The sequence below is a fragment of the Phyllostomus discolor genome, chromosome 14, assembly GCF_004126475.2.
Source record: "Phyllostomus discolor isolate MPI-MPIP mPhyDis1 chromosome 14, mPhyDis1.pri.v3, whole genome shotgun sequence".
Taxonomy (NCBI): Eukaryota; Metazoa; Chordata; class Mammalia; order Chiroptera; family Phyllostomidae; genus Phyllostomus; species Phyllostomus discolor.
In genome coordinates, this window is record NC_040916.2 from 11,489,540 (window position 1) to 11,508,734 (window position 19,195).

Below are 19,195 nucleotides of genomic sequence, written 5' to 3' on the forward strand. Positions count from 1 at the left end.
AAGAGAGAGCCTGGCTACCCCGAGCCTGAGTTTAAATCCCAGCGTGGATCTTCCTCCGTAATCCCATTTCCAACTTCTCCCACACTGAGTTACACCTGCCAGTGCTCGTTTCTTCTGCCTTTCTGGGCTGCCGTTGTTGGTCTGGGCCGGCATGGATGGCCCCATGATGCGGAGCTAGCTGTCTTCCTGCTCTCAGGCAGGTGCAGTAAACCCCTCAGCTACATTGGATCCTGAGTTAGAGGCACACCCATCTTCCTGGCTCCAAGCAGGCCCAGCTATTTAACATTACTGAAACCCTGGCCAAGTTCTTTAGATATGCAAGGTAACTCTCAATGGCCCTGCTCTGCTTCTCCCTTCCCCAAGCTGTAGCTGTGGAGATTTTCTCCACTTTGGGGGACCCCTAGCTCTGCACCCCATTACAAAACTGTATATTGGGCAGGATTTGTTTCTTCATTTGTTGGTCTCACATCAAAGATATATGTATCCAGTGGGTTTAGATGGGATGGATATTATACATTAAAAACAGTAAGGAACCTTCAAACATTCTAAACATATGATACTCAGGAGGTCTAGCATATTGTAGCTGATTGGCTTATATGTTGTATTTCCTGCGGAGTTACAACTGAAGGAGGAAAGTCTGGCTGAATCATTTGCTGACATGTTTCTTGAATTGTTGGCTATTTTGGTGTCAACATTTACATTGACAGTTTCGTGTTTCATGCCAAAAATGTTTACTACGAAATACAGCTTGGGAAAGAGAACCACTCTCTTGGTTTTGCAAAAAGCTAGGTAAAGCAGTGCTGTGTGGGGTAAAGTAGCCATGGAGTTTTATATTCAAATTGTATGAACGGTAAACAGAACATCTAAAATAACCACTTGCACATTGCAACAAACACATCATCATTTGCTTAAAAAAGAGTTATAATTACAGTTGACGAAGCATGGACACCATAAAAATGCATTAGTTCGGCTTGACACGCTAATTACCTGTTTTTGCAGATGTTTTTATGTATTGTTGTGTGAGCAGTTTACAAAATAATTACAGGAAAGTCATATGGAAAATAAACTAAGTGGGTGGTTTCTCATCTAAATATTTTCATTCATGTGGAGCTGTGTGAGGCGCAGCTGCTCAATGGCAGAGGCAGAGACAGAGATGAGGATTTCGAAGGGTTTTTCATCAGATGGACTCTGTCATCAGTATCACCACATTTTTTATATTTAGCCACACAGTTTAAAAACATTAAAATGAGAAGGTTGCTTTAATCCCTGCAGTCATTGCAAAAACATTGTGATGAGAAGAAATGTAGTTATGGAGGAGCGTGGTGGAATACACCAAATGTAACTAAAAATCCCTAAACCGAAGACTGCTGCTCTTTCAGCGCCAGCAGGCTATGATGCGCTTTGAGAAAGAGTTCATCATTATTTTGTAATTACTTGAGTCACATTGTCTTCTATAACATAGCTTACATTGTATCTTAATTAAATACTGAGTCTCGTATAAATTGCACAGAAGTTTGGCACATCTGTTCTCTTTTAGGAAGTTTTGACAATGTACGATCTGCGTTTCCTCAGAAGCTGACTGTGTTTCCATTAGTGGTCTCAAAATGTGTTTCATTTGAAAAATAGTCTGATAATTGTGTAGATAGATTGTATTTTTTGTGAACTTTTAAACACATTTTCAAAATTGTAATTATCAAACAATAAAAAGAGAGTTTCTAGACTTCTCTCTGTTTTACACAGTGACTTTTAATTGGAATATCTGTGCTGTATTTCCCTCATTACTGTGCTTCTGGCAAGTTTCCATAAAACTCAATCAAAATGTAGATTTTCGTTTTTGTTCAACATGCCACTTCTATGCTGTGTTTTTCTATATTCCCTTTAATGCATTTCACCTACTAGACCAGGGGCGTCCAACCCACTGCCCGCGGGCCGCATGCAGCTCAGGATGGCTATGAATGCAGCCCAACACAAAATCGTAAATTCACTGAAAACATTATGAGATTTTTTTTGTGATTACTTGTCAAAACGTGTTTCACGTTTGGCCCAAGATAACTCTTCTTCTTCCACTGTGGCCCAGAGTGCCGAAAGGTTGGTAAAAACAATAACTGCACACATTTTCTGACGTGCATTTTATATGACTACTGTTTAAATTAGGGAAGGCGCTACATTACTGAAAGAGGTAGTTGGAGCATCTCTAGGCATGAAGGTATTGGTATCTATGGGGTCGATGGACAGGTCCTCCCTCTTTCCAGGACTGAGGCCTGGTCACAGGGCCCTGGCCAGAAAGAATGTCTTTTGTTTTGGGAATGGATTGTAACACCCTCCTTATTTCCTTTTGGAAGTGGCTTCCCATCCTGTGACTGCTTCTTGACCTTTCCTTTACACGGAGCTAATGTAGTTTAGAGTCACACATAGGACACGTGCGCTGATTGTATGGAACACGGGGTTGTGGTCTCTCTCGCCCTGGCCCACTCGCCATCCGTGCACTCCCCTGTAATGTGAGCGATAAACAGCGTGTCCCCATCTGCTAGTCCTCCAGGAGGTTTTTCCAGAATATCATGAACACTTAAGCAGCTCCCTGGTTTGGAGATCCTGCGTTACAGTGTCGGACCGTGCAATATTGGTGCAAAGTTTTCCATTCGTCTAGTAAAATGTTATTAAGGATCTTCTATACGTAATGTTCTGTGACACCATTGAAATGACTGAACATTGAGATGACTGTGCGTCTGGAACATAATAGGTGCCTAGTAATTATTAGGCATCTGTTCTAAAAGAGGTGGGAATAGTGATTATGGAAAACTTTCTACTCTGGTGGCTTCTGTAAAGAAAGCCAATTGCCTGGGAGGCTTTTCTTTGTTATCTAGGAATGGAATACTCTGGAACTATCGCTTGACATATTCTTTGAATTGCTTAAATGTAGAGACATATGTATTATCTTCATGTTAAATCAGTCTGAAGAAAGATGGGATGGAGTCTGTTCTAATTCTGTTATCCACTGAGTCAATTTAATTGTTTTTTAAAGATTTTTATTTATTTATTTTTAGAGAGAGGGGAAAGAAGGGAGAGAGAGGGGGAGAGAAACACTGATGTGTGAGAGAAACAGTGGGCAATTGCCTCTTGCATGTGCCACAACCCAGGCATGCTCCCTGACCGGAAGTCTAACTGGAGACCTTTTGCTTCACGGGATGATGCCCAACCGACTGAGTCACACCTGTCAGGGCTCAATTTAATTTTTGGAGATGCATTAAAGGAGTGTGTGGAACTTTTAGTATTGAGAAGAATTAGCTGCATATAGTCAGTAATTCTGTTGATTACATCATCTCAAAGGAAAAATATATTGTTCAATATCACAACGTCCAGGAAAACAATTGTTAGACTTCAGAGTCTTCCATAGATCTGCTACTTCTCTTAAGGTGCCTCTTGTAGCCAGTGAAAGAGTGGGCACAGGCCTTGGTGGGGCTGGGTGCTTCCCTTACTTACCAGTATGGCAGATAGGAAATCCTTAAGTTTATGGAGATACTAGATTTTCTTTTTATCATGAGGTAAAGGTTTAGCTCCTTGGTTTTCATTCTTTATTTCTCCTTCCTGCATTATATCTCTAGCTTTTAAAATTCTCTTTATCTTAATCTTTTCAGAGTTATTCGATTAGAACATAAAAGACACTTAGGGGACTATTTATTTATTTGTTTATTTTCATTTATTGACAAGAGTTTATCGTCACAGAGAGACTGGCCAGACAATGTTGTTTTGAAGAAAAAGAGGTCAGGGAGCAGAAGGAAGTTCTTGAACCTAAGAGAAGGCTATCTCTGTAGGTGTTTAATACTCTGTGATCTAATATTGTGTTAGTTTTCATTCAGTGATATTGGTGGTAAAAAACTGCTAAACCACATTGAAAGCAATATAATTGAGGCAGTGCGTGGGGCTGAATTTCATTGTGACTTTTGCCTTTAGTATTGTTTGGTGACTCTTTGACCTTGCGGGGGTCACATCGACTTGGTTTTATAAAACTGTCTCTAGGGGGGTCGGTTAAATGCAAATGGGGAGCAGATTCCTGACTGACCGGGTTCGGGCTGTGTGCAGAAAGGCCCGTGGCTCCAGAGTTGTGGTAGACACGCTGCACAATAAATTCTTGTTCCCTCAAGGTTGTCTTTTGTTGTCAGAACTCTTAGCATAAGTCAGATATGGTAGGCTATCCCTGAAAAGAACAAAATACCATTAAATAAAATAATTCAGCACTTAAAACTATAACTACCAAGGCCATCTCAAACAGGCATATTCTTTTATGTAACTAAAGTTATCAAAAAAAAAAAGTAAAAAAAGGAAGCACCAACAAACAAAAACTCCAACGAACCTGGGTTGGTTGGCTGTTCTTTCTAATGTGGTGAGTCTGAATGAAACCAAGCATGCTTGACCAAGCGCACAGCGGCACAGGGCCCACTGGGGAGTGTGGAGTGGAGAACTGGACGTAGGAATTTAAGATGGGACGAAGTGGAGTCTTGTGTGGAGACTACGTTCCGAGCAGGTGGCAAAAATCACGTATAGTCAAACCACTCTTGAAAATCCCGTCCAGTTGCCTGTGAAGTACAGATGTAGACACACCGTCATTCATTCAGGAGGCCCGGGGGCCCGTTCTTCCCCAGCATCGCTTCCCTCTTGTTGAGCCAATGATGAGGCATTGGCTCTATTCTTGGAGTGATTAAGGCTAGAAAAAACCCACTACTTTTTATTCTAGTTTGTGACACTGACCTTCATTAGTTCCATGAGGAAAAATGTCTTTTTGCTTTCTTGTGGGTAAATGAGAAAAGGCATTTGTTTTATGAGGAAACCAGGTAGCCGGGATGTGTGAGAGACCAGTTTTTCGCAGAAAGGCCCATTTTTGCTTTTCCACAGTGGGGCCTTTCCACCCCGCGTGGCCCTCATTTTCCCGTGTGCTGACCGCCGTCTCCAGGCTCGCCTCCTCCCCGACCCTCCCCTGCTGCGCTGTCTGATGGGCTCCCGCCTCCACTCTGTGTGTTGTTTTCTCTTCCTTTCCGTCCCTATGCATCTGTGCTTGTCCCGTTTTCTGCATTTTTCTTGCTCTTCTGCTCAGTGACAGTGAGGTCATCTAATTCACATTCAGTTACCTAACGTGTGGTGTCGTAAGACCTGGTTTGGAACTGAGAAAGGCTTCTCATATCTCTGAGCCTTAGTTTCTTTAGTTATAAAAGGAAGCTCATGTATCTCTTGAAAATAGAATTTGATATAGTAAAGGAGGGCCAAATGGCAATGCCTTCCTGGATAAATTAGAATTCATGATTGTGTTATCTATAGACTCTGCCTCCTATAAAACCTCTCTTAGTGACTTACATCACAGTTGGTGCTTCGAGAAATGCAGGGCAGTCAATCCAGTGTTTCTAAAAGTTTCAGCAACAAGTTTGGAATTTGTCCCCATTTCTGTTGAGTGACATGTCTTTCCACAGATCACACTCTGTAATCACCCTGTATCAGTCCTCTCTCCTGATCAGAAATTGATAAGGTAGAGAGTAAAGAAATACAGGTTGACACAGTATACATATTATATCTTTTATGGTACACCAGAACTTCTTGACAGAAAAGTTAGTATATAATGGGAGCAGTCTTTTCTGAATGCTAAAACCCAGTGGGAATTTTTGCTCTATCTGAATGATTAGCAGAAATGTAGGAAAATTTATGGACGGTAGTGGCTTATCTTTAGGTAGAATATAAAATATGTATCCATTTTAAGAGTGTTTATTAAGTGTCTACATGGATATATTACTGAAGAAATAATAGCCATGTGACCTAATTGGGATTATAAAATTTGAATTCCAGATTTTCCTTGAAAAATCATCCTTACCGGCTGTGTGTGTTTTAAAATGAAAATGAACAAATTAAGATGGCTAGAGTCGATTAAAAATGTTTAATCAGTTAAAGTCTGTTTAAGGTCACATGTATCTGTGATGTTATCGGTTAAGTTATTCAGACATCTATGGATTAGTTCTGTATTTCCAGTACTATCTGTACCCAGCAGTCCTGGTCAGTATCCGGCAGCAGAATCTGTCAGGGGTGCTGGTCATCCTTGCCCATGGCTGTTGATCAGCACTGGCTGTGACCTGCTTTTAAGGGGCTGATAAGGAAGGTGTCCTAGTACATATGTTTAAGGTTACATCTGAAAGGCCTTCCAGTGTTTCCATCACTTCCTTGTCGTTTCCATGGAAGCGGAATCACTGTCCTCAGCTGGAGTCCGTCTCAACTGCCTGCTTCCAGTTCTTGATTCTCTGTTCCTATGGAGACTGCCTAAAGGGCGGCAGAGATACCAAAAGTTTAAAACGCAGATTTGATCACAAAACACGGTTTTAACTCTAGTTTTAATTGGGCATTGCATAGACTTGGCATTTTTGACTTTCAAATTATTTTGGGAGACAGGTTGGTGTCTTCACATCAAGCAAAATTAGAAGTTTTATTAAAACGTATTCACACTGAATGAGAAAACTGAATGGCCACAGTTTCTGTCGGAGTTGAGCCTCAGAGCAATAAGAAGTTCTAAATAAGGATTTATATTAGGGCTTAAAAGGCGTAACCTGAAGTGAGGAGAGCTAGTGATAATGGTAGAGACCATAAACAGCAAACTCGAAACAAAAGGGCTAGTTGTGTATAGCATGTGGAATGCTTCTTGTTATTGTGGCAGACTCCATCTTCAAAATATGTTATACTTAGGTGATTTTTATAGATTTTATCCACTCTTCAACTGAGAAGAAAACCTTGGGTTTTGAAGTTAAGTAATTTTAAGGACAGGGGTAGGAAGCATACTGTTATTTTTTTTTATTGAGGTTTCAGATGAGTTAATAGATTGTTCCACAGTTAATAGGCAATAGAGATTTTTTCCGCTCACCAAGACCGATTATCTTTGTTAATTTCTTGTAACGAAAAGAATAGATGGAATAGTAATGTAAAAGCTGTGAAAGCAAGTTATTTAGCAAAATTACAATAACAACTTTATTGTACTTTTTCTTTGAGGTTTGTATTTAGTCAGGGTTCTTTGTTTGGCATGTGAAAAATCTAAGTTTTAACTACCTTATGCAGAGAATGGCAGGAATGTAGGTGCAGTTGAAATTGGGACCCCAGTCATAGTAGGATTTGTTTTCTTTGTATCTCATATCTGCTTCTCTCAGTCAAGTTTCTTCTTTCAGGTTGGCTCTTTGCCCGTTGGCAGAAACTATGGCTGCTGAAGTTCCCACTCCTCATGTCTTGCGTGTGTGTGTGTGTGTGTGTATTTTTTTAAAGATATATTTTATTGATTATGCTGTTTCAGTTGTCCTAATTGTTCCCCCCTTTGCCCTCCTCCACCTGGTATGACCCCATTCACTCCAGCAGTCCCCCCTCTTAGTGCATGCCCATGGGTCATGTATATAAGTTCTTTGCCTACTCTATTTCCTATACAGTTCTTCACATCCCCCTGTCTGTTCTGTGCCTACCAATTTGTACTTCTCAATCTCTGCACCTTTTCCTCCATTCTTCCCCCGCCACCCAACTGATAACCCTCCCACTGATCTCCATATCTGTTACTCTGTTTCTGTTATCCTTGTTTGCTTAGTTTGTTTTTTAGATTCAGTTGTTGATAGTTGTGAAGTTATTGCTGTTTTAATGTTCATAGTTTTGATCTTTTTCTTAAAGAAGTCCCTTTAACATTTCATATAATAAGGGCTTGGTGATGATGAACTACTTTAGCTTTCCCTTGTCTGGGAAGCACTTTACCTGCTCTTCCATTCTAAACGATAGCTTTGCTGGATAGAATAATCTAAGTTGTAGGTCCTTGCTTTTTATCACTTTGAATACTTCTTGCCGTTCCTTTCAAACTTGCAAAGTTTCTTTTGAGAAATCAACTGACAGTCTTATGGGAGCTCATGTGTAGGTAACTATCTGCTTTTCTCTTGCTGCTCTTAAGATACTTGCTTTACCTTCAACCTTTGGCATTTTAAAATGATGTGTCTTGGTGTGGTCCTCTTTGTGTCCAGCTTATTGGGACTGTCTGTGCTTCCTGGACTTGCATGTCTATTTCCTTCACAAAATTAGGGAAGTTTTCTTTTGTTATTTTTTCAGATAAGTTTTCAACTTCTTGATCTTTCTCTTCTTCCATGACCCTTATGATTCCACTGTTGGTATATTTGAAGTTGTCCCAGGGACTCCTTACCCAATTCCTTTTTTTTTTTTTTTAATTTTTTTTTCTTCTTGCTGTTTTGATTAAATATTTTTTGCTTCCTTATATTCCAAATTATTGATTTGATTCTTGGCTTTATCCACTCTACTGTTGATTTCCTGTAAATTTATCTTTATTTCACTTAGTGTAACCTTGATTTTTGTGTGGGTCTTTTTTATGCTGTTGAAGTACCCAGTGAGTTCCTTGAGCATCCTTTTAACCAGTGTTTTGACCTCTGCATCTGATAGATTGCTTATTACCATTTTGTTTAGTTCTTTTTCTGGAGTTTTGTTCTGTTTTTCATTTGGGTCTCTCTCTCTCTTTTTTTTTTTTGCCTGCTCATTTTGACAGCTTCCCTGTGTTTGTTTCTATGTAGCAGGCAGAGCTGTGCTTTGACTCCCTGTCTTAGTAGCATGGCCTGTTGTAGAAAAACACACCTGTGAGTTGAATGGGGTGGAGCCTTAAGTTATTGCCAGGGCAGGGCAACCCCTGTGAACCAGGTTGATAGAGTCTCAGATAATGGTGTTGCTGCTGTGTAGCTCTGTGTGGGGGAGGGCCCAGAAAAGGGACAATGGCCACGGCCTGGCCTCTGGAGTTTTGTCCGGGAGGAAGCTGTCCCCCGGCATTCACCCTGATGCCAGACACTTCAGTTTCTCCCCGTATGCCACTGGTGCCCTTCCAACTGCTGCCCTGGTGCTAGAGCCTGGGGGAGTGAGTCTGCTTAAGTCCATTGTGGACCCTTTAAGACAGAGGCCCCCAACCTTTTTGGTACCATGGATGGTTCCTTGGAACACAATTTTTCCATTAACTGAGGAAAGGGGAGATGGTTTGGGTATTATTTAAGTGCATTACCTTCAAGCTTACCTCCTGCTGTGTTCCCAGGTTCCTGACAGGCTCAGACCAGTACCAGTCTGCAGCCCAGGGGTTGGAGACCCCTGCTTTAAGAGGAGACACCTGAGAAACTCACAGGTTCTTCCACCACCCCAACTGCCACTGGTTTTTGCAGCCAGAAGTTGTGGGGACTTAATCTGGCACTGGAACCCTGGGCTGGGGGTCTGGTGTGGTGCTGGGATCCCTCGCTCCTGAGGTATCCTTCCCGATTTTTATCCACCACATGTGGGTGTGGGACCACCCATTCTGTGTCTCCGTGTCTCTGTGTCTCTGGCCCTCTTCTCCATCTGGGTGGATGTGATTTCTTTAAGTCCTTCGTTGTCGGACTTCCATACAGCTTGATTTTCCGACGGTTCTGGGTGATGGTTGGTTTGTCGTTTAGTTGTAATTTTTGCTGTGGTTGTGCAAGGAGGCAAGCCAGGAAGTGAGCTGTGTTACCTGCGCCTCCATCTTGTGATTTTCAGAGTCAGGCCCTTGAGGGCCCTTTGCATCGGCCTTGGTGGCTTTTCCTTTTTCTCCATCTGAGACTGGGAGTGAGGCCCACATCCATGTCCCGCATGCTGGCAGGTCCCTGCGAGTCTGCAGGGCTGCACGGGGCTGGGGCAGAAGTCCGCACGGGCGGCTGTGCAGAGGCCAGACCCGTGTGCCCCACTCCTCTGATTTCCAGTGTCAAGAACAGGGAAGGGCCGATTCTATTCCTCTCTTTTCCAGCTGTGGCCGAGAGGGTGGAGCCCTGTGACTGGGTCAGCTCGTGCCCTTGGCTGACTCGCAGTGACTAAGGGGGACTGAAATCTGAAACAAGGTAGCAGCTTTCATTCAACCCTGGCCTATAAGGGTTGGTGGTAGGAGGTGGCAAGAGGAGAGGCAGAGCAGTAGGAAGGGGAGCAGAAAGGGGTGTTTCCTGAAAAAAGAGAGATGCTGTTCCAGGTAAAAGTAAGCAGACGTTTTTTTTTTTTTCCATTAGTAGTCTTTTGGGGAAAACGTCTGCTTTACTATAATTCAGTTCAGTTCAGCAAACCAGGTTAACATTATTTTATAGAATTTGGTTCTGAGAAAAAAGTTAAAAATGAAAACCTTTACAATTCAGTGCTTCCTTTATTTCCATCTCTGTTGCTGCACCTGTATGTGTGCCGTCTCCTCCAATCGCCCCAATCTCTGGAAGTGGGAATTTCCACCGGAGGGAGTGAGAAGAGGTTCGGAGAGTTGAGATCAGTTACGTGACTGGCTGGAGCGAGGCAGAGCCAGAATCCAGATAACCAGGGTTTCTGGAATGTCACCCAGGGCACTTTCTACCACATGGACTTGCTTTCTGATTGACTGCATTCAGAAGATGTATAGGGTCAGTTACAACAACAGTCCTATGTGTTGAGTGCTTGATAAAAGTGAGTCTTGAGTAGTATGATACATTAGGAAAGGAACCTTAGAGAACATAAGGAGTACAGTGGTCCTCAAAGACAGCCCAGGCAGCACTCCATGGGCGGGAGCACCTCTTTATCAAAGTCATGAGGTTTTTGGAGGCAACTTTGAATACCTTTTGTTTGGGGAACCGGAGAGCCAGGCAGGGTAAGCAAATGACTTGTCACTTTCACATAATCGTGTATTACAGGGATTTCAATCCCATTCTTGTTTTCAGTTGTAAGAGGAGCGACAGTTTGTTAATGGAAAAACCATGGAACTTAGAAAAATCAGTTAGAGTTGAGAGCTACCGTAATTTTATTCTTCAGTTTGGTGGTACTTTTGTAGCATGTCATATCCACTTCATAGCTCTGATTAAACGTGTTGCATTTAGTACTGTTTGTTGAGTTAGACGACTCTCTGAGCGAGGCTAGTCTTTTATCTGTGGAACTATTCACACTACGTTTCTTACACAGCGACTCCTATAAAATATATATCCTCTATATACATATTTCAATGGGAGGATTTCAGAATTTGGATGGATAAAATTCATGTAGGTAATATTTAGACCTTGCTTGGGAATGTAAAGTACAGCACAGAGAATATAGTTAATAATGTTGTAATAAATATATATAGTGCCAGGTGGGTGCTGGACTTACTGGGGGGATCGCTTCGTAAACTGTACAAATGTTTAACCACTCTGCTGTACACCTGAAACTAATACTAAATAATGTTGAATGTCAGCTGAAATTGAAAAATAAAACAATATTTAGACCTTGCCGATACTAATAACTTCGATGTGTGTTCCAGCTTCGAATCTCTCTTCTTTTCAGTTAGAAACGTGAACAAGTGGTGCATTGGGTAACAGGGCGTTAATCTTCAGATTGGATAAAGAAGGGTTCTTTGTGTTTCCCGTGCCCTGAGTTTTGTTTCTCCTTTCAGGAGAGTCAAGCCCCACCCGGCGAGAAGCTGTGAAGAGAAGAACGGCAGAGTATCTCATGCGAGCCGAGAGTCTGTCCAGCTGCTACAGGAAACCTCAGCCGGATGATGCCTCTCAGGTATGTATGTCTTGTGTTGCATTTAGATTTTCTTTAGCCATTTTTGCTGTCTTGTGTCTCAGCTTTATTGCTAATTAGAGTGTTTGAGAGTTTGGGTCTCTGGAATTTTATCAGTAATTTTCTTAAGTTATCGATGGAAAGAATGGCATTAAAGGAAACCACCAAAAATGAAATAAAATGGGACCTGTGTTCTCCTTCTCTTTCTCAGCTCTTTGTTTCTTGCTCTATTCCTAATATTTGATTTATACTGAATTTTTTTTTAATTTTCAAAGCTGTGATTCTCCTACAATTTCTGGACAGTTTTATTGATTCATGCTAGAACTAATCATTTAAGTATAAATTGATCACTTAGAATTATAAAGGTGTAATTCTAACAAGGATGTTTAGATTATTTGGGACTGCCTGTAGTCTTGTCTCAAAGGCAGGTGAATGCTTGAAGCATTAGAAACATTGTGGTTTATTACTATTTCATTTTTTTCTTTTTAAAGATTTTATTTATTTTTAGGGAGAAGGGAAGGCAAGGAGAAAAAGAGGGAGAGAATCATCAATGTGTGGTTGTCTGTCAAGTGCCCCCAAATGGGGACCTGGCCTGCAATCCAGGCATGTGCCATGACTGGGAATTGAACCAGCGACCCTTTGGTTCATGGACCCACGCTCAATCCACTGAGCTACACCAGCCAGGGCTATTATTGTTTTTATATCATATCTATCTGATTTGGCACATTTCTGGAAAAAACTTTTGAATTATTTTTCTTGATATTAAACCAGATTTTTTTGATGCAGTTTAAGAGTCATATCTTCTAGAAATGGAAGAAAATGTTTATTTTCTTAATTGAACCAAGAGGCAGGCAGGCTTGTTCAGATCTCAACTCGAATTTGAAGCCATGGAAGATCAGATAAGACACTTCACTACATTTTAGCTTCAGTTGCTACATCTGAACAGCGAGGATCATAGTAATTCTTTGCTGGGTTCTTGTTGGGATTAAATGAATTTAAGAAAAATCACTAAAAAAATGGACATGCACACACACACACCCATAAATACAAATCAGGTGCCCACCATGTAAAGAGACCAGCCTATAAGCCAAACGTGTACGACTAGATTAATACCTTACTAATCTCCTTATTTTCCATCTCCTCTTGTATACTGCTTTATAAACGTGTTTCTTACATTTTTTATGGTTTTTATACCTTTTGAAAATGACAAAGCATCTCAATTTTCTAGTTAAAAAACAGCCTAATATTTAATCTTGATTCATTGGACCATTTAAACTTTGTTGCTGATTTTCTGAGCCCTTTTCATTTTCTGTGTGACCTTTTAAAACATTCAGTTATCAAAAGTATACTTATTATTGAGTTTTCTGTTGAGTATTGGACCATTTTGGGGGGGGACAAAAAGAAATTACTTTCCGTCTTGGAAGTAACGTACTTTTGTGACTTGTCCTAACATAGTGCATGTGTTTTAAATGATATATCTGCTGACTCATTTTCAGATTGTTGATCACCGTGACTCTTCTGTGTTATTTGCCAGTCTTTTCCTGTATTTTATCATTATTGTCGTGATTACATTGTTTAATTCCTTTAACTCTTCACTATTGATTTTTATCTTTTTTAAATGAAATATTTATCTAAAGATTACTTTGAATTCAGTTCTTACTGTGCGTGGGGTTGGCAGCCCCCCGGGGGTGTGGTCCCAATGTGCACATTCCCAGTTCTATTTTGGGGACGTTGATAAAAGTATTAAATAAGATCGGTCCTTATGAACTTGTTTTATTAAATATATCCTGTAAATAAATATTCTAAAAGTTTTAGAGAGTCAAAATTTCCAGTATTCTGTCCTTTGCATTGACATTAACTTTGAATATTCTACCTGTACTTACTCATTCAAACTCTCTGCTTATGCATTTGCCGTTAGAGTTCCTTGTAATCACTTTTATGAGCAATAGTTTATTAGGAAAATAAGCATATAAAGTTTGCTGTATCGCTTTTGACTTGGAGAAAGGCACCATGAAGTGTATCAGTCAGAATTTCCCTTCAATCATTGCTTTTAAAGGAAATAAAACTAAAGAGATATAATGCAGGAAAGTTGATTGTTAGATTATATATTAATTCACTGAGTGTCTGTTAAGACTGTGTGTGTATACAAAAGCAAACTAGACATACTTTGGAGTTATACAAAAGATGGTGACAGCTTCTGCTCTTGCAAACCCTGTAGCATAATCAAAGACCCAAAATATGTACATAATTGAGGAGATAAAAGAGAAAATGGTAAGAGCCATGTAGAATAATGGCAGTTCGGGTCAGAAAGGGTAAAGAGGGGTACCAGATTGATATACTAGAATTGTTTTTTCAGTTTTTAGGCAAGAAGACTAGAGGAGAGTTTTTTTTTTTTTTTTTTTTTGCTAGAGCAAGATGTTTCTCTTTTATAGTAGGCAATTGCTTTTTATTTTCATTTTGTATTTTATTCTATTAAATCTAGCCCTTGTTTAGGTCAGGGACATGCTTGATTATTTTCTTACCTTAAATTCAACTTAAATGTTGAATTTAAGGTAAGAAAGGTAAGAAAGGTTAGAAAGGTTAGAAAGGTAAAGTTAGAGGAATTTAAGGTAAGAAAGGTAAGGTTAGAGGGTTTTTGTTTTTAGCTTGGTGAGTTCATTATTTGTCTCCATTTAACTGTCTTTGGGCCTCAACTTCAATGGACACAATGAAGGAACTAGTATGAATGATTTCTAAGGCTCCTTTAGCTCATAAATTCTGCATAAAGAAGATATTATTTTTCTTTTGATTTCATATGCAAATATTTCTTTTCAGCTTGGTTGATTAAAGAGAATACAGGAATCCTTTCTGATTAAAAAATTTTTTTTGATTGCTGTTTCTCCCTTTGGTGCAGACTAGGTCATGACTCACTCCACCTGAGTTTTCTGTGATGGTTTAAGCTTTTGCTGTATTGAATTTATTTATGATACTCTTAGGTGGTAAATATAGAAGTCCTGAATTTGCTAGTCATTGCTGGTAATAATAGCCTTTTCAAAAAAAGGTAGAAAGGAGCAAAAGCACTCTCCTACCGTTTTTTTTTTCCCTTTATTACTTCATTACTAAAGGGCCCCAAGGGAAAAAAATATAGGTTTCAAAAAAAAAAGGAAATGATCTGTGTTTGCAGTAAGGGTGAAATCTTAATTGAAGGAGACAGATTTTTAAACTTTTTAAAAATTAAATTATGACTTTGAATGATTTAAGAATTAATATTAAAAGGGGATTTCCCTGGAAAAGAGTAGATATAGCTTTTTTGCTATTTTTAGCTGTAGGAATTTTAAACTCAAGATCAAGGAAAGAAGAACACAGTAAACAGTCTAAATTTTGGACATCAAAAATTGTATCATTTCTAAAGTGTAAATACATTTCTTGTCATGCATTACAAGGTGCGGGGGAATATTAATGTGTGGAACGTGTGCTTCTGAATGTTTTGTAGATTTTGAATACAGTTGCTATAAGAATATTGACAATAGCTTTCTGTTGTGCATTTTATTTGCTGGTATTATTGGTATTTCTCAGTTCTTTAGAAAAAATATTTTAAATTGAGCATTGTGTCACTTTTTGGGAGACATGGGCAGAGCTGAGCTGGCGGTCAGGGGTGTTCCAAGTCAGTCCTTGGGCCGCAGTGAAGAGTCACCCTTGTGATATGGCCTGAGAGAGGCTTAGGGGGCCTGGGTATGGAGGGTCAATAGGAACCCAGTGAATGTCTTTGCAAAGTCAAGAATCTAGAGATGAAGCCAAGGTCAGAAACTGGAATAGTTAGCCATTAGGGTTTGGAGTGTGGGTATTGGACAGGTTCTGTGTAGTGCTTTTCCTTGGCCCTTGATTACCTGTTTCCTCCCAAGGAAGGGTGACTTACAAAGGTTGTTTAAGGAAGAGTAGCTGCCCTGACTTCAAATATGGTTGCTGGACCAGTAGCATCACGTCTCCTAGGATCTCTTTGGAAATGTGGAATCTTAGGGTCCCCCAGACTCAGTGAATTGGAATTTCCTTTTTAACAGGGCCCTCAGCTGATGTGCATACATGTTAAAGTTTGAGAAGTGCTGCACTAGCAGGTTGCTAAGAATAGGTGGAGATCACCTTGAGAACAGGAATAATATCAAGTGAAAAAGACTGTGGGCAGGATAAACAGCAACTTTTAAAAACTCCCTAAAATGAAAACAAAGGTAAGCTTCACTTAGCCTTTTAGAGAATGTGGAACAGAAACGGTAAATACGTTTTGCTAGTGTGCTGACTCTAATCCGTGGGTGCTGGCTGCCCAGGGACACTATATGGTGAGACAGAGTGGGATTAACAGAGATGTCTGCCATGGGCTTAAGCAGTTGAGTGACATGTACTTGCTGTCTGTGGTTTTGAAGATTATTGGGTCATCAGTATTCTGGCCTCTTCCCCCTCCTTGACCTTTGTATTTACTTTTGGTATGAATGAAAACAACTGTTACCGTTGGTATTTAGCTGATTATTAATAAGGAAAGGCAAGCCAAGGAACTTAGACATTGAGCTTAATGAACTAGGGAGCGTAAGCCTGCTTACACCCCACCAGGAAGCCTCAGCTTCACGGTCCAGGGGATTGCAGCATTTCATTGCTCTGCCAAGGGGATTAATACTCTTCCCTTCTCCCCTCCAGTATGGAATTGTTGAGGGGTTCAGGGGGTGGTGCTGGACCATAGAGGCCTGTCATCCTAACTAGGGGGTATAAAAACTTGGGAGTTGATAGGTCTTTTTGAAAAAACCTGGTCTTTTCCAATCCAAGCTAATATAATCCCAGGGGAACAAAGAATTGATTGATTGATCTCTTTCTCTTCTTCTTTCTCTCCCTCCCTCCCCCCATGACCCACACTCACGCAGTGCCCGCACCTGTTCTCTCCATGGCCATGTGACCCTAGCAGCCCCATGACCCTTGGCCATGCGTACTCCACACGCAGGGTCTAGGAGGGAGCCTGAACCCCGCAGCACAGCAGTTGGCTATAGCTGGAAACACACACTAAACGAGCCAAATGCTGGACTGAACTGAGCTTTACCATGGCCCGGGACCTCTCGCACTATTTCCAACTCTGATTTCCATGGTGGGATGGAGGGAGATGGGGCATTGGAAACCCAGGGAGCAGCTTCTAGTTCTACACGAATAAGCCATTTTGCCACACCACATTTTCCCCTGCATGGGCCCTTGGGATGCTTTTCTTGGGATCCCGTGGAAGTGTCTAATTCCCACCGGCAACACAGCTACTGCTTGCTTCTCTAGGCATCTTCTGTTACAGTAACTAATGCATATAAGTGAAAATCTTACTGTTTTCTTAAATTAAGGAAATCAGGCATGTTGCCTAGAAATACACTGACTCCTCCCTCACTCCCAAAGCATTGGCTGAAGTTTCCCAAAATAAAGTCATGTGTTATTTCACGAGTAAGATTTAATTCCCTCCTGTCTATTGCCTAGTTCTATCATCGTAGACAAATTGCTTCACTTTGTTGCTTCTCAGTTTTCTCATGTAAGAAAGGGAGAATGTTGGACTTGATCTCTCTCTGTTCTTAAAATTCCATGGATTTCTGTTTCGTTTTGCTATCTGCAAAAGGAATAGATCTATGGGGATTCTACCCAATTTAAATGCTGCTTATAAGAAATATAGGATTTTTTATTGATGATTTCATTTCATGATCTTTCTTTGTTCATTTCTTTGATCTTAAACTTTTATAGGTGGTAAAAGTAGAAAGAGCACTTTAATGATCACTTTACCTTTGGTCTTTCACCATTACACTTTCACCATTGTCGTCTCTGCAGAAGTAACCTTTATTAAATCACTGTTTTCACCGGGTTGTTTCTTGTACAGAAACTTATTTTCTAGAGTCTGGATAATACAGGTTAGACTTTTCTTTCTGGCATTCAAGGCCTGTGAAAACTGGTCCCAAGTGTGATATTTTATTTTCCTGTGTTCTACAATGTGACTGTTTTCCCCCAACGAGGCCGGTTTCCTCCCCATCCTGTATGTAACACCCTTTTTCTAACCTAATTTCCATGTAGCATTTGAAATCACCTTTAGTTCTACTTCTTTCTGAGACCAGTTTATATCATACACTAACCTAGTGACTTGTCTCTGTGGTCTTGTATTTTTAAGAAACTGTTATTTGCCTTTTCATGTATTTGGCTTATCTCCTCAAACTATAAACTTCTTGAAGCTGGTGACTGCCTTTTGATGTTTTATATTCTTTTTAGTTATGATGCACATTGCAGGCTCACAGTAATTATTTATGGAAAGGGGCAGTAGAGATTGTGTAGATTGCTGTCTTTGCTGTTGAGGTTGCCGGATTGAATGGAGAGCTGATACCTTTGTTTTGGAGCCTGAGAGATCCAGTGACATCAGTGAGTAAGAAGGTACCCGCAGGAGATAGGGGGTTCCTCTGGCCGCGTTTCAGAGACAAGTGTCATGGGTAAATCATCACTGAACGTGTTCTTTTTTCCCCATAAACTTTCCTCAGCATTTCTTTCACCAAAATTACAAGCAGTTCTTATTCTTTCTTGAGAATAGAGTAGGGGAAAACGAATTTTTAATTGTCAGACCATGTCGTGTAGCAGGAAGATTACAGGCAATAGAGTTGGGTCTAGATTAGGAGCTTCCACTAGTCTTTCTGGCCAGGAGCACTCAGCTATGCTGAGCTTCCCTTTGTTTATCTGTAAAGTGGGGATTATTATGACTTCTTGTGAGTACTCCCCGCAGGGCGTGGTGAGGGATAAAGGTGAAATGACATAAATTAAGAAAGAAGGTACTGTTTCTATTATATGTCTATTAAAAGCCCCTGCTAAATGTTTTTTCTATCCTCGAAAACATTTAGGATTTTGAGCTTTTAGGGAGGCAGAGATGTATTGTTTTTTTTTTAAATGTCATCTAGCACAGCACCTCATGAAATATTAAATACGTATTTTTTGAAACACTGCCTAGAAGTATAAATTAAATCAATTTTAAATGATTATACAGTCCAGTTGCTGTTATCATCACCCTTCTCAAGTTAAGTCTTTTCTAAAAAGTTGTCTTCTTTTTAAAGTCAAACATCGCTGCTTCAGGTGTATTGAAGTCAGTATTTGCTTGCTCAATCTCAAAACAAAACAGAAAACAAAAGCAACCGTAAGTGCTGCTTGTGGAAAACATCACCAGTGAATTTTTTTATTTGTAAATAACACCTGCTTTATTTCTGCAGTCCTCCTCCCCTTTTGTTTCCCTCCTCTCGTCCCCCTTCCTCCCGGTTCTGCCCTCCCCGCTCCTCTCAGCGGACAGGCTGGGCGTCGTGAATATAACGACGAACAGGCCATGTTTCCTGTTCCCCGGGAGCTTCCCGTCCGGTGGTGGTGGTCTGCCCAAGGACTCGAAACACGAAACATGGTGTCTCAGTAACTGTTACTCAAGACATTTGATTAACCCGGGTTATTTATCTTCCATTCATAGGGGAAACATGGTTCCTAGGGAGTCTGATAGGTTTTTGACAGCAAAAAGGTCTGCCTTGAGGACGTGATGAAATAAAGCCTGTGTTTCCTGTCGCCCTTTGCAGCATCACTGGTTTAACATAAGGGGTAATGCAGCATTGCTTTCTGGCTGTAAATGCCAAATGGAGGTGTTTTTGGAGTTATCTAGTCTGAT

General features: G+C 40.5%; 1 protein-coding gene and 1 long non-coding RNA gene across 6 annotated transcripts in view; both read left to right on the forward strand.

The window, feature by feature from the left end:
• RPS6KC1 (ribosomal protein S6 kinase C1) overlaps window positions 1–19,195 on the forward strand; it is a 156,000-nt gene that overhangs the window by 70,315 nt on the left and 66,490 nt on the right. For all 5 annotated transcript variants that reach the window (XM_028530743.2, XM_028530745.2, XM_028530746.2 and 2 more), the window contains one exon: window positions 11,423–11,538. In XM_028530743.2, coding sequence (XP_028386544.1) covers window positions 11,423–11,538 — 116 coding nt within the window. The remainder of the gene's footprint in view (window positions 1–11,422; window positions 11,539–19,195) is intronic.
• Window positions 12,125–14,648, forward strand: LOC118498155. Its single transcript, XR_004900676.1, has 2 exons — window positions 12,125–14,075; window positions 14,159–14,648. It is a non-coding gene; the product is annotated as an uncharacterized LOC118498155 (long non-coding RNA).